Consider the following 21,889-nt stretch of genomic DNA (forward strand, 5'->3'; position numbering starts at 1 on the left):
ATTCTCTGTAGTTCCTAGGCATGCTGGATCTAGTCTAAAGTTCCTTTCAGCTGCTCAGCTGTCTGCCTTTAGCTGTATCAGAATCGTTTAAGGGAATAGGCTACTGATGTGATAGACAATCACAAGGCATTTTTTTTATTATTTAAGAAACACTGCATGCTGTCAGAGACATAAAGTGGCCTCTTGTTTATTTTAATAAACACTATAAGACCTCAGTGCTAATGGCCAAATCTGTCTTCATTTTGGGGTCTATCACTCCTTTCCTCCTCCTGTTTGCCTTTACAAGCTGTCAGTACGGGCAGTTCCCATTGAAACCAGTGTTTCCTGCTGCTCTCATCACAATCAGTTAGGGAATTGGGTTTTCTTCTTTTCACATGAGTGAGTGATCACTTGTTCAGTGTTTCTGATATCCATCAGCCTTGGGATGGTGGCTGTGTTTGGGAAACTAGGGAGCCTCTCGCTGTGGCAAAATATATTGTTGCAGCAACACCGTATTGCATGGAAGTTGTCATCTTGCAGTGGGCTGAGAATTGCTGAAATAGACTACTATGGATCATTGTCTGAATTAAAATATTAATATCTTCAGAAAGCATTCTAAAAATAAAAAACTAGAATATGACTGGGCATGTTTGTATTTTGCCATTAAGAGTTTTGCCTTATTAGCTTGCTGTAGAATGGGTTGGTTTAAAGAAGGAATCTGATTGTTCAATCAGGCGTAGCTGAAAAAAGGGGTTTGGCCCTGTACTTTGTCATACATTTATTGCTTCAGTATTGTGAGGAAACATGAGGCTAGCTTGAGGCAAGTCTCTCTCCCTGGTATAAATTTACATAACTATAGGATACTTACTAAAGGTTAGTCTGTGCAGCAATTTGTCTTGTCAGGATGTTATGATATGACTGGGAGACTATCGTTTCATGAAATGGTATTTAATCTCTCGTGTGTGTAAATGAGGCTGAACTGTGTGTTTATCCATGTTATGCTATAGTGTTTAATCCCTTCAACATGATTCCACAAGGCATGCATGCACACACTCACACACAACTGTTTTTTCCCATCTTTATGTTATAGCATGGTCAGAAGGCTATTACATTAGAACACAATTTCTCAACACAATAAGAGTTCCTTTATAGATGGGCAATTAGAATGATTTGAGTGTGGAAGTTTGAGATTCTTAGCTGCTGTGGAGACTTTTGCTTCTATAACTGGTCTGTTTAGATATCTTGGAAAAATAAATATTTCATTTCGGACAGGTCACTTGTTCAAATCTGGGCTGTCTTGATGGAAGGTCATTGCTGTTTGATGGCATTTTGCCCCCAGCAAAATGGCTTAATGAACTTTTCCTATGACCTGATGGACAAATGAGGCAGGGCACAGGAGCAGGAATTGCTAGTTGTGCCATTGACTAGTGATGTGACCCCTGAGCAAGTAATTTCATCTCTTTCCCTGCCCTCCCTCCCCATGTCTTTTTGGATTTTGAGTTTTTCTGAGCAGAAATCATTAAAAAGGGATAGAGAATAAGACGGAGAGTATCTTATTGCCCTTATATAAATCAATGGTACACCCACATCTTGAATACTGCGTACAGATGCGATCCCCTCATCTCAAAAAAGATATACTGACATTAGAAAAGGTTCAGACAAGGGCAACTAAAATGATTAGGGGTTTGGAACGGGTCCCATATGAGGAGAGATTAGAGGCTAGGACTTTTCAGCTTGGAAAAGAGGAGACTAAGGGGGGATATGATAAGAGATACACCTCTACCCCCATACAATGCGGTCCTCGAGATCCAAAAAATCTTACCACACTATAGGTGAAACCGTGTTATATCGGGGTAGAGGGATTCGAGTGTACAAAGAAATAATGTGCTTTGAAATTTTACTAGGAAAGATATTTTTATTCCTTTAGGATAAAAATGTTTGTAAACTTGCGAACTAAATCATTTTTGTTAGTAGGGGCAGAGGGTCTTCGGCGGGGGCACGGGAGGGAGGCAGGAGCTGAGTGAAGCGGCAGCGGCGGCAAAACCGCTCAGCCCGGCGGAGTGCGCAGCACCCCCTGGGGGTGCACAGGACTGGGTCTGCAGCACGGACCCGCTCCCTCTGGCCGCAGGCACCCAGGCTGGAGCATGAACTTCCAGCCATAACCCGTCTCCCGGGTCGCCACAGCCTGGCCAAGCCCCGCAGCGTTGCCCCTGTACATCTGAATCACCCCTGTTCCCTTCCCCCCATGGCCCCATTATCCAACCCCTTGGGAGCCAGACACAGCGATGCGCTGATCTGCCGGAGCGCGCAGCCCCGTCCCCCAGAGCGCTGCTTTACCATGTTATATCTGAATTCGCTTTATATCAGACTGCATTATATTGGGGTAGAGGTGTATATAAAATCATGAGTGGTGTGGAGAAAGTGAATAAGGAAAAGTTATTTACTTGTTCCCATAATATAAGAACTAGGGGTCACCAAATGAAATTAATGGGCAGCAGGTTTAAAACAAATAAAAGGAAGTTCTTCACTCAGTGCACAGTCAACCTGTGGAACTCCTTGCTGAGGAGGTTGTGAAGGCTAGGACTATAATAGGGTTTAAGAGAGAACTGGATAAATTCATGGAGGCTAAGTCCATTAATAGCTATTAGCCAGGATGGATAAGGGATGGTGTCCCTAGCCTCTGTTAGTCAAAGGGTGGAGATGGATGGTAGGAGAGAGATCACTAGATCATTACCTGTTAGGTTCACTCCCTCTTGGGTACCTGGCATTGGCCACTGTCAGTAGACAGGATACTGGGCTGGGTGGACCTTTGATCTGACCCAGTATGGCCATATCTTATGTTCATATTATGGCTGCCCATCCTGCACCTGGTTGGATACAGGACTATAGTAGGTTCCAGGTCTGCAAATACATCACCTTCATCCAATACTAAAGTAACCGTTAACATTTTAATAAGAGTGACTTGAGTGTACAGAGTATAATTACACTGCTGTGAAGGAGTCACTCGGTGACTACATTAGAGCCTGTCAGTCAGTCAGTCCGTCAGAGACTGTCTCTGCTGTGTGAGTCAGATCCATTTTTCCTTTTCTTATAAGTGCCTTGTACATAGAACATTAGTACGTTTTGATTTATAATACTACTGCTACTTTGTGCTTACATAGCGTCTATCAGAAGCTGTCAAAGCTCCAGTATTTGCATATATTATGAATGATCGTTTACTAAATTGCTTTATAAAAATATGAACACACTTGCTTCTGTGTGGCTTGACTTATCATGGGTGTTGACTTCTAAATCCATAAGTTAGCAAAGATGCTTAGCTTCATAGGTTTCAAAGCCATAACAGTTTGAGGTGACACTTTTGACAGGTGAAAAATAGTAGATGCTCGTCCACTGATGATGATATAAAGTGTTACTAATTATGGATTTATAATTTGTAGCTGCTATTTAGGAGATTTCAAAGTTTCAAAATATATGGGCTTTACAGGCGTTCAGTTTAATTTTTTGCTGGATGGGCTTCCACACATTCAAATGGAGAAATACTCCAAAATTTGGGAGGGGAACAATTGAAATCAAATAATTTAATGGAACTTCTGGCTTTTGTCCACCTACCACTCCAAATAACTATCACTTTTAATTTTGGAGGAGCAATAGCCTTTCCATAATTAAGGTGGAGACTTACTTCCCATAATAACATTGGGTTTTTTGCTAACCCATTCCACCTCTTGTCCCCACATACACACTTTCAGATTTCACTAAAAGTCATTTCCATTTCAAATTCTGCATTCTCTCTCTCTGGTTGGAAAACCATTTTTTGTCCACATTTACTTTAGTCCAGACAAACTATTTTTGCAACATAGATTTCAGGGTGGAAATGAGTATTAATCATGTTTTGAAAATTCTTCTAATGTTTTTTGCAGCAACTTATCTCAAAACCTACTTGTCCTGGAATATTCAGACAAGACTTATTTGACAGCTCTTAACAAGCTCCAGAGTACAAGACCCATTTTGAGATGAAGAAGGCATATTTAGGAAGTTATTAACAGCATGTGTTCTATCTCTGCCAGACTATAAAAGGGAGACCAAAGCTGTCGTTGTCATCGTCGTTTTCTTTTTTTTTTTTTTTAAGTCTAACCCTTTTTTTGCAAAGAGAAGCTTCAAAATGTAAACCAGTTGCTATGCAGCCTTATTACTGTTTACAGTCTAGACCTACCTAAACGGGGAGAAGATTTCTGATAGAGGGCTCTGAAGTCTAGCATGCAAAGTCATAACAATATCCGGTGGCTGGAAATTGAGGCTAGACAAATTCAGACTGGAAATAAGGTATAAATTATAAATAGTGAGTGCAGTTAACCATTGGAGCAACTTAGCAAGGGAATGGATAGATTTGCCATCCCTTTTGTCTTTATGTAAGGATAGGATGTCTGTCTAAAAGATATGGTTTAGCTCAACCAAAAGTAATGAGTTAAATGCGGGAGTCACTGGATGAGGTTCTGTGGCCCATGTGATGTAGGAGGTCAGACTAGATGATCATAGTAGTCCCTCCTGACCTTTTGGTCTATGGATCTGTGAATTTCCATGCTTTTGAACATTTCTTTCAAGTTTAACAATAACTGGTTTTTCAATTATTGTGTTTTTATAACTACAATGTTCCTAAAAGGATTTTTACCCTCACCCTTTTTACCCTCCTACGTACTTTCAACTTCTGGTCCAGGGCGAGCAGGCTCATCACATGGTGATGTCTCTCCTGCTTCCAGCTTCTCAGGGTATGTCTACACAGGAAATGCTACAGTGCCATAGCTAGGTGGTAGCTAGGTTCATGGAAGAATTCTTCCGTTGACCTAATGGCTTCTACATCGGAGCTTAGGTCATCTCATCTAAATCGCACAGTGAGTGAAATTTTTCACAACCCTGAACGATGTAGGTAAGCCTGTAGTGTAGACCATGCATGAATCCCATAAAAAGGTCCTAAATTGCATAAATACTTCCCTACATTACTTTCCGATGTAAACAACTGCTGTAGCTGGCCCAAGGATGTTGTGTGACGGTTAGTGGGAAGAAAAGGAGTACTTGTGGCACCTTAGAGACTAACAAATTTATTAGAGCATAAGCTTTCGTGAGCTACAGCTCACTTCATCGGATGCAACCGATGAAGTTGCATCCGATGAAGTGAGCTGTAGCTCACGAAAGCTTATGCGCTAATAAATTTGTTAGTCTCTAAGGTGCCACAAGTACTCTTTTTCTTTTTACGGATACAGACTAACATGGCTGCTACTCTGAAACCTGTCATTAGTGGGAAGAGAGGAGGTCAACATTATGAGACGTTTGAGAACTTAGGAGCTACTGAGTATGTTGAATTCCTAATTGAGCACTTCACTGTTTCCTTCTCCCTTCCTTATACGATTTTGTATTTTGTCATGATGTTACATAAAATCACAAAATTCTGATCCCTCCCTTCTCCCCCCTCCCTCCCGAATATGACTTAAAAAAATACAATGCAACAAAAGGGATGTTTTCAGACTACAACATGCAATGACAATGTCACAGGGAAAAATTAAGAAGGTGTAATCTTGTGTTCTATGATTGTCCCTTCAGATGCCCTTGATAGAAAAGTGAAATGAGAGAATGAAAGGAGAACTAGTGAAATTAGCATTTTTAGTCAGTTTTCTATAGAAGATGACATTCATGCCTTTCAGCATTATAAATAACCTTTAAAATGAATCAGTTTTCAAAGGGAGGATATGAAGACTTTTGTATGCATCATATTTCAGTTTCCCGAGAAAACTGTGAAGGAAGGAAGGAGGTAAGATGTTGGTGCTAAATTACTCAATGTATGGGTGGAAACAGACTAGCTAAGCGTTTCTAACTAAGTCTGTTGAAGTCCATCCTTCTTTCAAATAATCATGCCATCAGTTTGCACATTTTAAAGTCAAAGAAAACTTTTTTACAAAATTACAGAACTGAAATTTGTGGAAAAACACAGTTTGTCAAATAATTAATATTTCTCACACACATGCCTTTCCATCACAGAATTGTCAAGAACACAGGAAATATCCTAATTTTCATATTAGGATCAGGTACCTTTTCTATGAGTCTATGAGAGACACTCAGCTAGGCCTTACATGCTACTGTGGTATTTCACTTTTGAACTGTGCCGTGTTCCCTCATTAATTTGGACTCAGTGTAACATCTGCCTAGCTTGGCAGATTTTTAAGAAAATATCTGCCCCATACAAGCAATACTTGCTTCTGTACATGTAGGTAATTGGAATTTTCTTCTTGGTTGGGCTCTGATACCACTTTTTCTTCACTTGCTGGCTGGGATCCAATTCTTTCCTCTGCCGATCTAGTGGGGTTTTTTTTTGTTGGTTTGGTTTGGTTTCAGGCCATTTGTCAGCAAGTGGCCCAGCTCAGTGCTCCCTCCTCTTCGCTGCAGAGAGGCAGTTTGTAATTGGGACCAACAATAATTCAGTTGTTGGGAATGGAATAGGTTAATTAAAATGAAAAACAGGTTTACTGAGAGTGGTGAACAAAGGGATCCTGTCTCTTTAAAGGATGTAGTTTGATCAGTGCATCAGCCTGATCACAAGATTCATAGAACTAAAGACAAAGACATTTTTGATTTGTTGGGCCCAGGAGTCCCTCACTTACCAAGACTTGTCTTGGCTTGTGCATGTGTAAACCTTTTGTGCAGAATAAATCATATGCCAAAAATCCTGTATTGTTAGATCTGACCCCTTCCTGTTGTAAAGTCACAATGCTGCAAGTCCCCTTTGTAGTGCTGCAGGACAGTCTTGGTTTCTGGCAGCACAGAGTTGTTATGGTCTCTTTTTTGTAAATAAACTGAATCCATTACAGTGTGGATGGCTCCTATGACCCCCCAGCATAGCTCATTTCTACTGACCCTCTTATTTGGCCTGTGGAAAGAGAGCTCTTAACTAGGGAGGCTATAGTCCAGCAGGACTTCTGATTGCTGCTTCTCATTCTGATGAAGAGGAGCTGTTCTAATATCCTTAATGCTGCTGTTGGCAGTCAGAAACAGATTCCATTATTGTTGATCAATGCAGCCACCATGCAGGAGGAGGGAAAAGGGGAGGGGTGGGAGCTTCCTATTCACAGATTGATCAACCTGCCATTGCATCAACAAATGCATTGTGAGAAAGCCTGGGATGCTGTTATAATAGCTGAAGCAGGAAGGGACTGGTGAAGAGGGGAATACAGGTTCTCCAGCTGTGACGGGTTTTTCAAATTGCCTCTAAGCTCTCTTTTCTTCACCAAAAAGCTACTGAATTTGATTTTTGTTTAATAGGGTGATGGTGATGTGTTATACGTAACTGATTAGCTATTGTGCTGGCTGAAAATTAGAGCTTCTTCAGCATTAGGATCCATTTCTTTTTATTTCAATTGCCCTTATATCTTATTCTGCTACTTCATCATTTTAATTACAAGCCTTCTCCCCACCCTTCCCCACTCTCTAGTATTTCTGCTTGGGCTGAAATCTGGCACAAAGGGACAAGGAACACAAATCTTTCTTACTGCTTTTCTCTCTCTCCTCTACCCCCCCCCCCCACCTGCTTTATCAAAATGGTCTGACAGATAGAGAATTAAGAGGGGCAGGGTCACACTTTGTTTCATTTTGTCAGTGCAGTCAATAACTTAAGTGCTGGACTCCCAAGGCCATCAACTCATCCCCACCCTTCCTTCCCTGCTTCGTTCAGTCATTGTGTTCTGTATGGAAAAGTTTTCTGGCTGGAGAATGAATCTCCTATCTCCTGGTGATGTGGCTGAATGGCTGGATAGCAGCACAGAAGATGAGAAAAGCCTTCTCTCATTTCTCGGTACGGTAGGGTTCTAATGATTTTTAACACTTTACTGGCAAGACTTTACTACTTAAGGGTGGGAAGGTTAATTTTTCAGAGCAGAGTTGTAAAAGGAAACCATTTAAGGCAAGCTCTGAAATGAGATGGGAGTTTTAATTGGTTGGAATCAGTTAAAATTGTTCCAACAAAAAATTTGGACAAATGCTGAAGCAGAGTGAAGTGACAGATGTGTTGTACAGAAATGTTTCATCCCAACTGTTACTTGTGGGTCTGTTTCCTCTTCACCAGCTGATCTCTCTGTTTAGTTAGCTTCTATCCATGTCATTCAACATGCACTACAGCTTTAACTTATCATGCATATTAGAAGTAATAAGTTAAAGCATATGGAAAAAATGGCTGTGGGTGTTTTCCCTTAATTAGAAATTTTCCTATGTTAGAATTAAAATTTGAGGCAGAGGATCAGGTACACTTTAAATAATTTTTTTAAATCTAGAATTCTGGCTGCAGCATCACAGTGAAATGCCAAATACTGCTTCTATCTACTTAGGATAAGGATTTTGTTATGCTAAGTAAGAAATTATTCATTTTAAATTTTCCCTTGCTCAGTTTCTTCCCTTTACTCTTATTTATTGTCCCACCCTAAATATTTCTTAGCCCTCATTGTTGTTTACAGCCTTCAAACAGTTGTAGCTGGCTGCTACTTCATATTCCCCCTTAGTTGTCACTAAGCCAAGCTGTAAATATTTAGATTTTAGTTCTTCTAATCTTTCTACATAAGTCATTGCCTCCTGCCCCTTCATGATTTTTGTTGCTTTTTTCTGAATTCCCTCCAGTTTGATATCTTCCTGGTATCGAGATGCATAGAAGTGTGTGCTGTAATTTGTGTGCAATTTCAGCTTCAACGCTGTATAAGAGAGGTAATATCTCCTCCCTTGGTGTCTATGCTGCGATACCTCTGCATATTGTACTGACTTGGGGAACTGGGTCAGGTTTTAACATTTTTTTCTTTCCATGATGTGGCTGCCAACAGACTGGACAAATGAGTGACTCTTAATCTGTGAGTCAAGCAGGCAATAGATGATTTTAGATACTGGATTTTTGTGCCTAGTTTCTCCTCTGTCCAGTGTGCAAGCAGGCTTCCCAGGTTGTTCTCCTGCCTCACTGGAAGTAGCTGCCACAAGTTCCTTTCTACTGAGAAACCGTCTTACTTGCAGGCCTCAACAGAGCTCCAGAATAACATAGAACATGGGAGAAAAATGGAAACTTAATCCCAGAAAAAGCAAGAGGATAAGGACTGAAAGTTCCCTTTCTGTTCACCGTGCCCCGCAACCATACATTGTGGCCTTCTGTGGAACTACCACAGCCAGCCTAAGTAGGGACAGAAGCCTTTCTGAACTGGGCAGCAGTGCTCTGCTTCAGCAGCCTGGGTCCCATCTCCCCTTTCTATCCAGACCCAGAGACCATCAGGACAGCTCCCCAGTCCTATCGCCTAGGTATCCAAAGACAATCTCCAGGGGAACAGGACTCAGATGGGGACTCCTAAGATGAGATATAGGAGGCAGGGCCCTGGCCCCCAGCCCCCCACATCAGAGTGTGGAATCCCTTCATCCACAAGCTTCAGCAAGGGATCCATTATCTTTCATTCTGGAGTTCTTCCAGGATGGTTTGAAGAAAGGGTTCTCTGCTTGCTCCCTGGGTCCTGGTTTTGGTCCTCAAGTTGGATAAGTTCTCTTCCATTATAATCAGTTTGATTAAGGCAATATCTTACCTTAGGCTCCTATTAAGTATCTAATTTTCCTGTGGAGCCTAAACCTAGTGCTAAATGCCTGAGATTTACACCTGTAGTTAGTGTTCTATTCTTTCTCTCTTTCATAGAAAAAGTGGCTTTTCTAATGTTCATTACCATGGTCCTGAGCCTCAGGGAAACCTCAGCCCTGGCTTGCAATTTCCCCATCAGGAAAGAAAATAGTTTGCTGAATGTTTCATGGTTTGTATATGGCCTCAGTTTTCTGTCTTAATCATGAGATACCACTTTCCAAATTCTGCCCAATCCCAAATCCAGACTCAGGTTTCAGTGGCATCCCTGGACACTTGCTGAACATGTGAGGGCCTATTTTTCCCTAATCAAACCCTTCTGCAGGTTCAGGGTCTCTGTTTGTGTTGCTCACAGAAGGACGAAGTCCTGTCCTGATGGACCAGAGGCATGAAAGCCTAAATCACTAACCCTGGTTTATTAAGAGCAATAGGAAACTGCCGCAGAGCTGAGTTACATCCAGGACTCTGTTGCATCTGAAAATGCTTATTGCATGTTAAGTTAAATAAGAGTGCACTTCTTAGAAATGGACTCAAACCAAAACCCAGATCCAGACTATTATTATTATTATTAAATATTTATATTGCAGCAGTGCTTAAAAGACCAACAAAGCTGGGGACTCAGTGTGGTAGGAACTGTACAAACATAGAATGAATGGCATTCCCTGCCCTAAAGACTTTCTTTGTCTATTCTATGTAGATTATAAAGTGTCGGGAGGGGAAACAAAGCCACAGAGGGTTGAAATGAACTACTCAAAGTCACATGGAAGTTAGTGGCAAAGCTGGATTTCCTGAATCACAGTCTATTGATCTATCCGCTAGACTATGCTTCCTCTGACCCACAGAAACTCTGAATACTAAGGAAACCAGCTGAGCAGTGAGCCTGAAATGGAGCGACTGGAGAAGGAGGCAGGAGGGAACAGCACAAGGGAAGAGGAATGTCAGGCACTGATGACAGTATTGGCACCTTCTGCTGCAGCTACTTGTCTCTGCTCTTGCAGACTCAGTTTTGGTCTGGCTCCTTGTGATGCCAGCATACCCGGTGCCATCTGATGCCAAAGTCCCCATGCCTCAGTTGAATACTGACAAATATATAGCAGGAATCAATCTGGCTCAGCTGTGTGTTAGTATTGTTAAAATGGGTATTAGAATTATAAGGATGTTTATTGTTTAGACTTTATGAATGCCTGCAAGTTGCTGCACGCATCAATCTCCCTTATAACATCTGTATCCCCTATTATAAGATGGGAGCATTAGTATTGTAAGCCTCTCTAACTATGGAGATCACCCTGCAGGAGAGAGACATTAACTAATGTGAAATGTTGGTCTCCAACAGAAGGTGTTATATCCTGTCCAACAGGGAAGACCCATCAACAACCCATCAGACAAACTATTATGGAACATTCAAGAAGGCAAAAAACTTGGCTGATTGCTTTCTGCCCCTCTTTCCCATAAAGATGAGTCATGCAAGTGAATTACTCCCAACAGCTGAATTTGCAGCTCAGAATGCAAGGGAGAAGGGAATAAAACCTCTAAAATGAAGAAACCATATCCTTTATTCTGACTGGACTCTAAGGGGCAAGGTTTCTAGGCGTAAGCAAGAGATCCTCAGATGCTTAGCCTGGGTTAGCCCTAAGGACATTGTGACAAAGTTCCTGCTCTACCTTGGTCGGTCTTGCGCTTATTGGCGGATTTGCTCACCTTGGAGCTTCACGGCAGCCCTCAGCTTGGCCGTTTCTCTGAACCCACAGTCCAGGTCGACGACTCCTGTGTCTGACCAGGAGTTGGGAGGATTTGGGGGGAACCCAGGCCTGCTCTCTACTCCGGGTTCCAGCCCAGGGCCCTGTGGAATGCAGCTATCTAGAGTGCCTCCTCGAACAGCTGTGCGACAGCTACAACTCCCTGGGCTACTTCTCCATGGCCTCCTCCCAACACCTTCTTTATCCTCACCATAGGACCTTCCTCCTGGTGTCTGATAATGCTTGTACACCTCAGTCCTCCAACAGTCTGCGTTCTCACTCTCAGCTCCTAGTGCCTCTTGCTCCCAGCTCCTCTCACACACGCCACAAACTGAAGTGAGCTCCTTTTTAAAACCCAGGTGCCCTGATTAACCTGCCTTAATTGATTCTATCAGCTTCTTGATTGGCTGCAGGTGTTCTAATCAGCCTGTCTTAATTGTCTCCAGAAGGTTCCTGATTGTTCTGGAACCTTCCCTGTTACCTTACCCAGGGAAAAGGGACCTACCTAGCCTGGGGCTAATATATCTGCCTTCTATTAATCTCCGATAGCCATCTGGCCCAACCCTGTCACAACATACAGAGCTTTCTTATTATGAAAGCTTCTGTTGCCCCTTGGAATTTAAAATCATAACTCATTTGTGTATGTATCAAGTATCAGAGGGATGGCTGTGTTAGTTTGTATCCACAAAAACAACAAGGAGTGCGGACTCCTCATTGTTTTTGTGTAAGTATGTTTACCTGCTTTAACCTTGTAAATAACTCTCATTTCCTTTTCCTTTTAATAAATGTGTAGATAGTTTATTATAGGATTGGCTACAAGCATTCTCTTTGGTGAGATCTAAGGAGCGATTGACCTGGGTTAAGTAACTTGTCCCTTGGGACTGGGAGTAACCTGAACATTACTGTGATTCATGGTGTAAGGGACCATCTATCACAAAGGTAAACTTACCTTGGTGGCAAGACAGATGGGTACACTAAGTCTGCGACTCCATGTGAAGGCTATTATAGTGCTTGAGGAGTTCACACTTGATAATTGGTTGGTGAAATGTAAGTATAGAACTCAGACAATTTGGGGTTTGTGCTGTGGTTTGTAACAGTCTGCTCTGAGGTTGGCACTCATGCTTTTGAGCCGCTACAGGACATCTTGATGCTCGTCCCAGCAATTTCTCTTGTCTTCAATCTCTCATGGCTATCTTCATACAGAACTTACCAGTAATAAGAGGTTCTGGAGGCATGTACATGAGAAGTTAAAAATGGATACCTGCATGCATTCATCTTCTTTACAGAGCACACAGTTAGCAGACATGACTTCTTAGAACAGTGCTTCTCAACCTATTTATCATTATGAGCCACATATGTGGCCCATAATGTGTTACCTGGGCTGCAGGTTGAGAACCACAGCGCGTCCCCTTGAACCACCCCCACAGACCCTTATGCCCAGCGTCTCCCACCCAGAGACCCCTCCACAGGGTGGGGCCAGGAGTGGAGCCGTGGGTGGGGGGCTGGGTGGCAGGGACCCCGGACCCCGCCATGCGGAGCTGGATGGCAGGGCAGCCACGGACCCTAAACCCCGACCCTCTGGGGCCAGGTGACAGCCCTGGACCCTGTGGGGCTGGGTATTGCCGGGCAGCAGCCCCAGTCCCTGCGGGGCTGGGTAGCAGCCCTGGACCTCATACCCCATGGAGCTAGGTGGATTCTTGTAAGTATGTGAGCACCATTTTGGTAACCGGAACACCTGCTGTCATTTTTCATTCTCAAACTTCTCTGTCATGGGATTGTGAACATCTGTTGTTTTAAAATACTCAGTAGTTGGCTAGGAAGCTAGGGTGACCAGGTGTCTGGTTTTCAACTGGAACACCCAGTCAAAAAGGGACCCTGGTGGCTCCGGTCAGCACTGCTGACTGGGCCATTAAAGGTCTGGTCGGTGGTGCTGCGGCACAAAGCCAGGCTAGTACCTACCTGTCCTGGCTAACACTGCGCTATGCCCCGGAAGCAGCCAGCAGGTCCGGCTCCTAGGCAGGAGGGTCACAGGGCTCCGCGCACTGCCCCCATTCCGAGTACTGGCTCTGTACTCCCATTGGCAGGGAACTGGCCAATGAGAGTGGGGGCAGAGGGGCAGTGCCTGCGTGGAGCCTCCTGACCCCCTGCCTAGGAGCCGGACCTGCTGCTGGCCACTTCCAGGGAGCCACCAGAGGTAAGCCCGCGTCCCAGCCCTGAGCCCCCCTCCCAACCTGGAACCCCCTCCTGCATCCCAAACTCCTCATCTCCGGCCCAATTCCAGAGCCCTCATCCCCTCTTGCACCCCAAACCCCTGCCTCAACCCGCAGCCCCTCCCACACTCTGAATCCCTTGGCCCCACCCCCAAACCTGGAACCCCCTCCTGCACCCCAAACCTCTCATCTCCAGCCCCACCCCAGATCCCACACCCCCAGCTGGAGCCCTCACCCCTCCTGCACCTCAACTCCCTGCCCCAGCCTGGAGTCCTCTCCTGAAGTCTGAACCCCTCATTTCTGGACCACCCTTGAGCCCGCACCCCCAGTTAGAGCCCACACCCCCTTCCGCACCCCAACCCCCTGCCCCAGACCAGTGAAAGTGAGGGAAGGTGGGGGAGAGTGAGCCATCAAGGGAGGGGGAATGTAGTGAGCAGGGGGCGGGGCCTCAGGAAGGGGTGGGACTAGGGTGTTGGGTTTTGTGCGACTAGGAAGTTGGCAACCCTATCGGAAGCTTTTGATTCTTGCTGCTATCCAGTAAGTTGGTTGGTGATGGGAAGCTATAGCAAATGCTCTGTGTGTTTCCTTCATTTTTTATTCTCTTCTTTACTTACCAAAGTATTTCACTTTTACACTTTTCATTATCAAACTCACCCCTATCTCATGTCTTACTTTTTATCTTTCCTGTCTAGACTACCTATCAATATTCACTTCGTGGTTGTAGTAACCATCACAGCAAGATTGTTTTGCCCACAAAGTTATACACTGTGGAACTTGTATTCTCTTATATTTCATTCAGAGCAAGAGTTCGGTGAGCTACCAAGCCTGGTGCAAAATCACATTTGTTCTGGCTGCCTTCTAATTCCAGTTTTTAACTGAAGGAATTAATTAAACCTGTATAACAGGGCTTTAAACTAAGCCCAACAAGTCTAATTTTCCCCAAGTGGGGGAATCCAAAGGGGTGATGTTTATTCCAAGGTAAAGCCTTCACCTTTTCACATTTTCATAATGCCTCCATGCTACCAAGCCATTACATTTGTAAACTGCTGAAGGCTTGTGTGACGTACATACAGACTGAGAATTTTTTAATTATCGTAGGAATAGAGGAATTGCTGAATCAGACCAGACTGAATCAGACCCATCTAGTCCAGTATCCCATCTCTGACAGTGACCAGCATCAAATGCTTTAGAAGAAGGCATAAGTACATCACACTTGTCAGATGTGAGGTAATCTGTCTCCAACAATTAGGTCTCATCCTGATATCTACTAATTAGAGATTCATTTAAATCCTAACGCATATGGTTTAATATCCCTTCAATAATTTTTCATAGCACTAACAATTAGAACTCTGGATGTTCTAATTAGCCCTATAAATGTCTACTCTCGTTCTGAAACCTTTTAAATTCTTGGCCTCAACATTTTCCTGTGGCAGTGGGTTCGACTATCTAATTGCATGGTGTGAAGAAGAAATATTTCCTTTTATCGGCTTTGAATTTTCCACCTGCTAATTTCATTGAATTTCCTAATTCTTGTGATAGGGAAAACATATACTCCTTGTATCCCTTCTCCGTAGCATTCAATGTTTTGTAGACATGTCCCTTCTTAGTTGGCTCCTTTCTAAGATAAACAATCCCAATCTTTTTGATTTCTCTTCATATGATTTTTCCGTGTCCCCAGCGATCCTTATTACCCTTCCCTGAACCTGACTAATTATGCAATATCCTTTTTGAGAGTGACCAGTACTGCACACAATATTCCAGCCAAGTCAAAGATTGTTCATTTCATCCTCTCCGTGCTGGAAAAAGGCCTTCCTAGTAGGATACAGGGGCCCACAAATGCAAGGATTCAAGTTACAAAAGGCTGGAAACAACAAGCTACTATACTGGAAACCCAGAAGCTTGTGGACCATTGCTCCCTCACTGGAGGGAGCTGAGGCCAGCATTTGTGGCCAAGATGACTGGATTCAATGGAGAAGGGTGCCCGCCATCTGCCATACCAGTGCTCCCTGCTGAATGCTTAATGAAGTGGCAATGGTGTATGTCTTGAAATAAACAGTTCTCCTGCCATGTGGGCCAAAAGAATGAGCAATTGCATGTTACAGTGGGAAGAGGGCATTGCTGTGTGAAGGGGTGAAAAGGGAGAGCTATATGTCGTACTTTATAGATCTAGTTTCACAGGCATTTGCCATTCCTGAGTAATTGTCTCAGCTAGTTTGCAGCTGACTAATATTATTTAACACAGATAAATGAGGTGATGAATTAAAAGCGCCACACAGGAATGTTTGCAACTTTTTTTTTTTTTTGTTAAGATTGGAAGGGGGGAAATCCATTTATTTTTCAGAGGTTGAGAGAACAGATGAAAAGGTTTCAGACTGTTATTTATCCACAGAGACAATGTGATTTGTCTATAGTGTTGGCCCCAGAGAGTGAGCCATGCAGAGAACGATTATAATTTAATACTGAGACCGTGAAAGGTGCATTGATTTTACAGCAGGTGAAAACAATGCAATAGTAGTATGTAGCATGAGTCAGGGGAGGCAACCATCTAATATTGGCCTAGAAGCAACAGTATAGATTTTCCATCCAACTCAGCAGAAATACTTCTTAAGGACACAGTAGTTGCATCACTTTCAGCTTGGAGTTAGAAGTAACTGGCCAATTTTACATTTTGCTAGGGACTAATCCAGCAGGTTGTTAATCTGCTCCTGCTGATATTTTTTGTTATGTTTCTAATTGATTGCAAGCATCTCCTCTGGATATTTGCTTCTCCTTTCCTCACTTAATAGACTTTTATGAATCTTCTGAGCATGGAAGAAACTCATTTTATGCAGCAATCCCAGCATCTTTTATCTACAAATAACTTGCATTGCTGCTAGATGAGTATCGGGACTGGAGCATAGATTCTTCTCAGCTCTCCTTTGGTTTAATCTTATTTCTCCCTATAACTCCCTGTCCTGGGAAAGGACCACCTATTGTCGAAAATGATAGGGAATTACTTCTTCTGTTTTCATTTATGACTCAGCAAAATCAGCACTGTGTTAAATTACTTGGGATGCTTTGATGATGTGAAGTGATTTCCTGTGTGTGTGAAGTGAAGAAAGCCAAAGTCATTACATTAGTTGATGCTCTTTGATTTGAGGTAAAGGAGCTCTTTTTGGCCCCATGTTCTAAATGCATAGATCGCTTCCATTTCCTTCAATTAAATTTCCACCAAAAATTTGATTATTGAAATATATCTGATATGGCTACCTCTCTGAGTACTTACGCCAGGAGAAGTTCTATGCTATGTGCTGCAGGCTGTTTTTACCTAAGGGTATGTCTACACTGAAAGTAGGCACCTGCATCTGGCCTGTGCCAGCTGACTTGGGCTCAGGCTAAGGAGCTGTTTAACTGCAGTGTAGAAGTTCAGGCTTGGGCTGGAGCGCGGGTTCTAGGACCTTGCGAGGTGGGAGGATCTCAGAGCTCAGGATGCAACCTGTGCCCAAACGTTTACACTGCAATTAAACAGCCTCTTAGCTTGAACCCCGCGAACCCAAGTCAGCTGCCACAGGCCAGCCACAGGTGTCTAATTGCAGTGTAGACATACCATAAGCTTTTGGCTTTTTTCCCTCCCCTCTTTTGGTGGGGGGGGGTGTCGGAGAGATGATGAAGATAGTAGAAATAAAACTAGCCAAGTATTCTGAGAGTGGGATTGACCATTGTTCAATCCTTGGTCTAGCACTGGTCTCTAGGCATTCTATTGTCTAAAGGTGCCCTGTGAAGCAGTGATCATCAAATTCTGAAACCAGGAAACGGCTGGTGCCCCATAGGTTATGAAGGGAAGTGCCCAGTGCTAATCATCAGTCTGTGGAGAAATCTCACTGTAAGCTAAGGTCTTTTTGTTGCAAGCTTTGACAGATTGATTAATTTATTCTGTGTGAGTGGAGCTGTTTGCATCAGCTTCGTGGTTTTGGACTAAATGCTGTGCCCTGCCCATTTACCAGTGTTAGTTGGTGATCACTGTTCAACTTTCTATGTAGCTAATTTTGGAAGCTGCTGTTCACGTTCGCAGTTCTTTAATCATTGATGCTTAAAGGCAAGCTGAGAGACTTATATATTTTTTTTTTAAAAAAAAGCCCTACAGTAGAGGGATTACTACTTTTGCAGCATGATCCTATTTTCTTAACCTTTCAGTCGGTATGATGATAAATTTTGGTTTTCTCCTTCAAGACTTCTTGGGCAAGATCTACTATAATATGGATAAAATAGAATCCAATTGGCAAAGGTATCACAGGTAATGTTCTGCTTGGAGAAGGCTTTTGTGTGTGTGGTGGGGTGTCTTGATGATTTTTGGTGAAGAAATCCTTGTTCTCTTGGCAGCAGCTGGCTGTAAATTTCAGTAAACCTTTGTTGTTGCTGTGACTCAGGATATATAGTGAAATTTTCTGTAGCTGAGGGGAGCCGGCAGTTGGGCGTCTGTTAATAGCCTGAAAGTAACTAATGAGGATGTGCAGTCGGAACGATTGATTGAATAGCTGCAGTCCTGTGTGTTTCTTTCTCGTTCTCTCTGCAAGCTGTAAAGAGGGAGGGGGAAGAGAGAGAAAACCAGCTTTCACTTAAGTGGAAGTAGCACGGATCCCAAGGGCCAAGAGGCCAGAAATGGAAGTTTAAGCTGCATCTATCTTTTGAAAGGAAAACGGCAGGAGTCAAAATGTCAGTCTCCGAAGTCACAGTTTACTCCTTTTCTTTAAGATCCAGAAGATAACAATGGGCTTTTTCTAAGGATGTGGTTTTTCATATCCTATTGAGAATGTCTTATTTATGAAGCTGGATTCCTGTAAGTCTAGTATTTGAACTGGAGATGGGCAGCAGTTGTGATAAAGGTATTAATATGTGTCCGTGTGTGTGATTTTATAATGTGCATGCTGTATAAATCTATAAAATCAGATATGAGCACATCTTCTGTAAAGATTTGAGCTTGCAAGATCTGCCTGCACAGATTTAGGATGCCAAAGTCATATCTTAGTAAGGTCATATTGCCAGAACAAGGAGAAACTGACCTATTTTTGTATCTGCTAAGGTATATATGTTGTTTTATCCAGGCAACTATGAGTCTTCTGATGGTCTCAAAGTTTGAGCTAGCAGTAGGGTCACATTACCTGCATGAGACTGAACTTTGACCTTTGTCAAATTATGTTCAACATAGGATAAAATTGTGATCTCCCTCTGTCACAGGTTTTATTTGACAGTGTTAACTACTACATTGCTGATTTGTAAAAAGAATAGTTGAAAGTTCTCTGAGTTGTAAGTAGCAAGTGTACAAGGTAGCAATACATATGGGTATTGAGCTTCACCAATGTGTTTAATCATAACTGCCTATTGCCTATAAGATCAAATCAGATTCCTAATTTTGAGCTTGTTGCCAGTTAAAATGTCTCTGTAACTTACCTTGGTAGCAAATGAGCCATATATAAATATGTAAGTATGATTTGGCTGTTAGCTAATGCAGCTGATAGTTTGTGACGGCTTCTGTCCAGAGCAGGATAAAACCTGGGTTTTTTTATTTTTTTTTTTCCAATTCCCCTCACCCAACTTCTTTTCTTTTTCTTCTCCAGAGGTCCCAGCAGAGAGATCTCCTCGCAGACGGAGCATCTCAGGAACCAGCACATCCGAGAAAACCAACTCCATGGATGCTTCAAACACCTCTCCTTTCAAAGTCCCAGTAAGTGCGCCTTTCCTCTGAAGGAGGGATATCTTCCCATTGAATTGGGGGTGGAGGTTTAGGCTATCCTAACAAATCTAGTACTCGTCTATTGATTCAGGATGACAATTTAATAGTGCAGGTGGCCAAAAGGCATGCATATCAGCTGCCATAAATGATCAGGTAACATTTTCTAGGAGACCCATAATTTACCTTTCCACAAGATTTGATCTAAAATCAGTAGTCATGTGTACTTTAAAACCCAACCATGAGGTGGTGAGCAGTCTAATTTCAATATGTCCTAGATACCCGTGAGATTGCTTTGTAGGCTTCACACTGGACATTTATTTTCTTCTCCAAAAAAGAACTTTAGGTTGGTGATGGCATGTGTGTTTTCCCCATATCAGTTGGAATGAATTAGGGGTCTGAAATGGCTAACACTTTATTTTAAAGCTACTGAAATGGATCTCTGCATGTGTGCGTTAACTGGCCTTAATTCTTCCGGTTGTTAGTTTCAGTTTACCTTTCCAAGTATGGAGTGTGGATTTTTCTTGCCAACATCTTTAGAGTCCAGTTGCTGTACTAAAACCTACAGCACTAAGGCTTTTCTATTGTTCTTCTTAGTCTGAAAGAAGAAAGGTCTGTCAAATCATAAGTCAAGTTAAAATGAAGTGCTCTTTAATATTTTACCAATAGTTAGACTTGGTTTAAAAAAGGCAAAGTCCAGATGTATTATTATAGAGATTTTTTATGTTCATCTCCACTGTGTGTAAGAACTCTTGAAAGTTTGAAAATGTTTGTCCACACAGTTTTTGGCCTTTTTTATGTGTGATGAGCACTGATTTCTCTTCCTGTGTTCTCTGTGGAGTTGAGGCCAGTATAGCTGCATTTTATTGTGTTCACCCCATAACCTCCAAATCACTGAAAGTCACCCAGAATACTCACAACCCTGGGAAGAATAGTTTTTAGCTAACTTCAGATACAGACATGTTTACATGCTTGTTTTGTGATGAATCCCCACAAAATTCTCCCTTGTCTTTTTAATGTATAAATAAGTGGTGGATTCTTTAATTTTACAATCGATATTTTGCCAGTATGAAGGTGGATTCAATTTTATTAAAGTTAATTTAATCTGAGCCCGATCATAAACTCCAAATTAATTGGTTTCAGAGTAACAGCCGTGTTGGTCTGTATTCGCAAAAAGAAAAGGAGTACTTGTGGCACCTTAGAGACTAACCAATTTATTTGAGCATAAGCTTTCGTGAGCTACAGTAAGCCATACTACATACTAAGCCACAGTATGCATCCGATGAAGTGAGCTGTAGCTCACAAAAGCTTATGCTCAAACAAATTGGTTAGTCTCTAAGGTGCCACAAGTACTCCTTTTCTTTTTTCCAAATTAATTGGGATTTAAAAGAAAAAAGTTCCTGGTCAAGTTAGTGGTAGCTCCATCTTGGACTGTTTTCCTGTCCTCTTTCAGATTAAACTATCAGTGGTAAATACAGGGAGATCACTATCTTGGAGTAGTTACCTGTGCTCGATTCCTGTGTTTTTCTCCAAGTCTCATAATGAGACCAAAAGTTGAACTTCTGGTATCTGTTGGGGGACCACCAAAATGCGCTTTCCTTGTTTTAAAGACCATCTGAAGTAAATATTCATACTGAGACTATTTTGGTAGTCTTAATATGCTGTGTTCTAAAGGGCACTCAAAAATAGGTTTTTAGTCCAATTACAGAATGTACTAGTTATAACTTTATAAAATCTCAAAACTTGTCTATATGCAATGAATACTTATAGTATAACCATGGGCAGCAGAGTACATATGGGTACCATGAGGATTTCTGGGAGCTTTTGTAAGTCCTAGCAACTCTTACCCAACCCATCCGTATTGATAAGAAATGCCATTAGTCTTACAGATGTTTGAATGTATTGTGGTGTTCTGTGTCTACAGCTTATCTATAAATCACAAACAAGATTTGAAGATGCCATGTACCAAATCACTTAATGTCAGCCTGGGTTTTTTGTTTTTCATTTCTGTACCTTTCACTCTTTACTATCCCTCTCAAATGTCTTTTCTTCAGCTGCGTTGTATTGTCTATGAATTTAGGTCGTTAACACTTTAAAAGTGTTTCTTTTCACTTATGTTTTCTTCTTCAGCACTCCCCCTTCCTTCCTGTGTCTCGTCTTTTCCAAGTTATTTTTTCTTCTAATGCTTCTTTGGGTACTGTCTTATTTTCCTCTTTCCTCCTTGCGATTTTAATGGGGCTATAAGAACTCTGAGGCAAAGAGGTGCAGGAAGCTGTCCACACCCTCTCCTTTTGGTCATAAACAGCAAAAAGTAGCTATTGTTACCACTTGTGCAGCTGGTCTTGTGCTCCCCTGTTCTGCTGACCACCTGTAATGGTGGGCGTGCTGTACCCTCCTGATTTGTACATAAAAGACAAGACTACTGGCTTTTGTAGGTTTTTCTCTGCATATGCTATCTCGTATGCTGTGGTTGTTACCAGGCCACAGTAAAGATGAGATGAGACCTACCTGTGTTTCACACCAAATGCTGGATGTTGCAGCCCTCTAATCATTAGGTTAGTGGCTTGCAGGTAAAAGTCAGAGCATTTATGAGTAGAGCTGGGCCCAAACCAAAACTACTGAATTC

At 42.4% G+C, this 21,889-nt stretch overlaps 1 protein-coding gene across 2 annotated transcripts in view; it reads left to right on the top strand.

Moving 5' to 3' along the window:
* RASAL2 (RAS protein activator like 2) overlaps window positions 1–21,889 on the top strand; it is a 267,847-nt gene that overhangs the window by 174,794 nt on the left and 71,164 nt on the right. For both annotated transcript variants that reach the window (XM_084637148.1, XM_084637147.1), the window contains exon 4: window positions 19,151–19,257. In XM_084637148.1, the coding sequence (XP_084493274.1) occupies window positions 19,151–19,257 (107 nt within the window). The remainder of the gene's footprint in view (window positions 1–19,150; window positions 19,258–21,889) is intronic.

The sequence above is a fragment of the Lepidochelys olivacea genome (assembly GCF_965140295.1).
Source record: "Lepidochelys olivacea isolate rLepOli2 genome assembly, chromosome: 8".
Classification (NCBI taxonomy): Eukaryota; Metazoa; Chordata; order Testudines; family Cheloniidae; genus Lepidochelys; species Lepidochelys olivacea.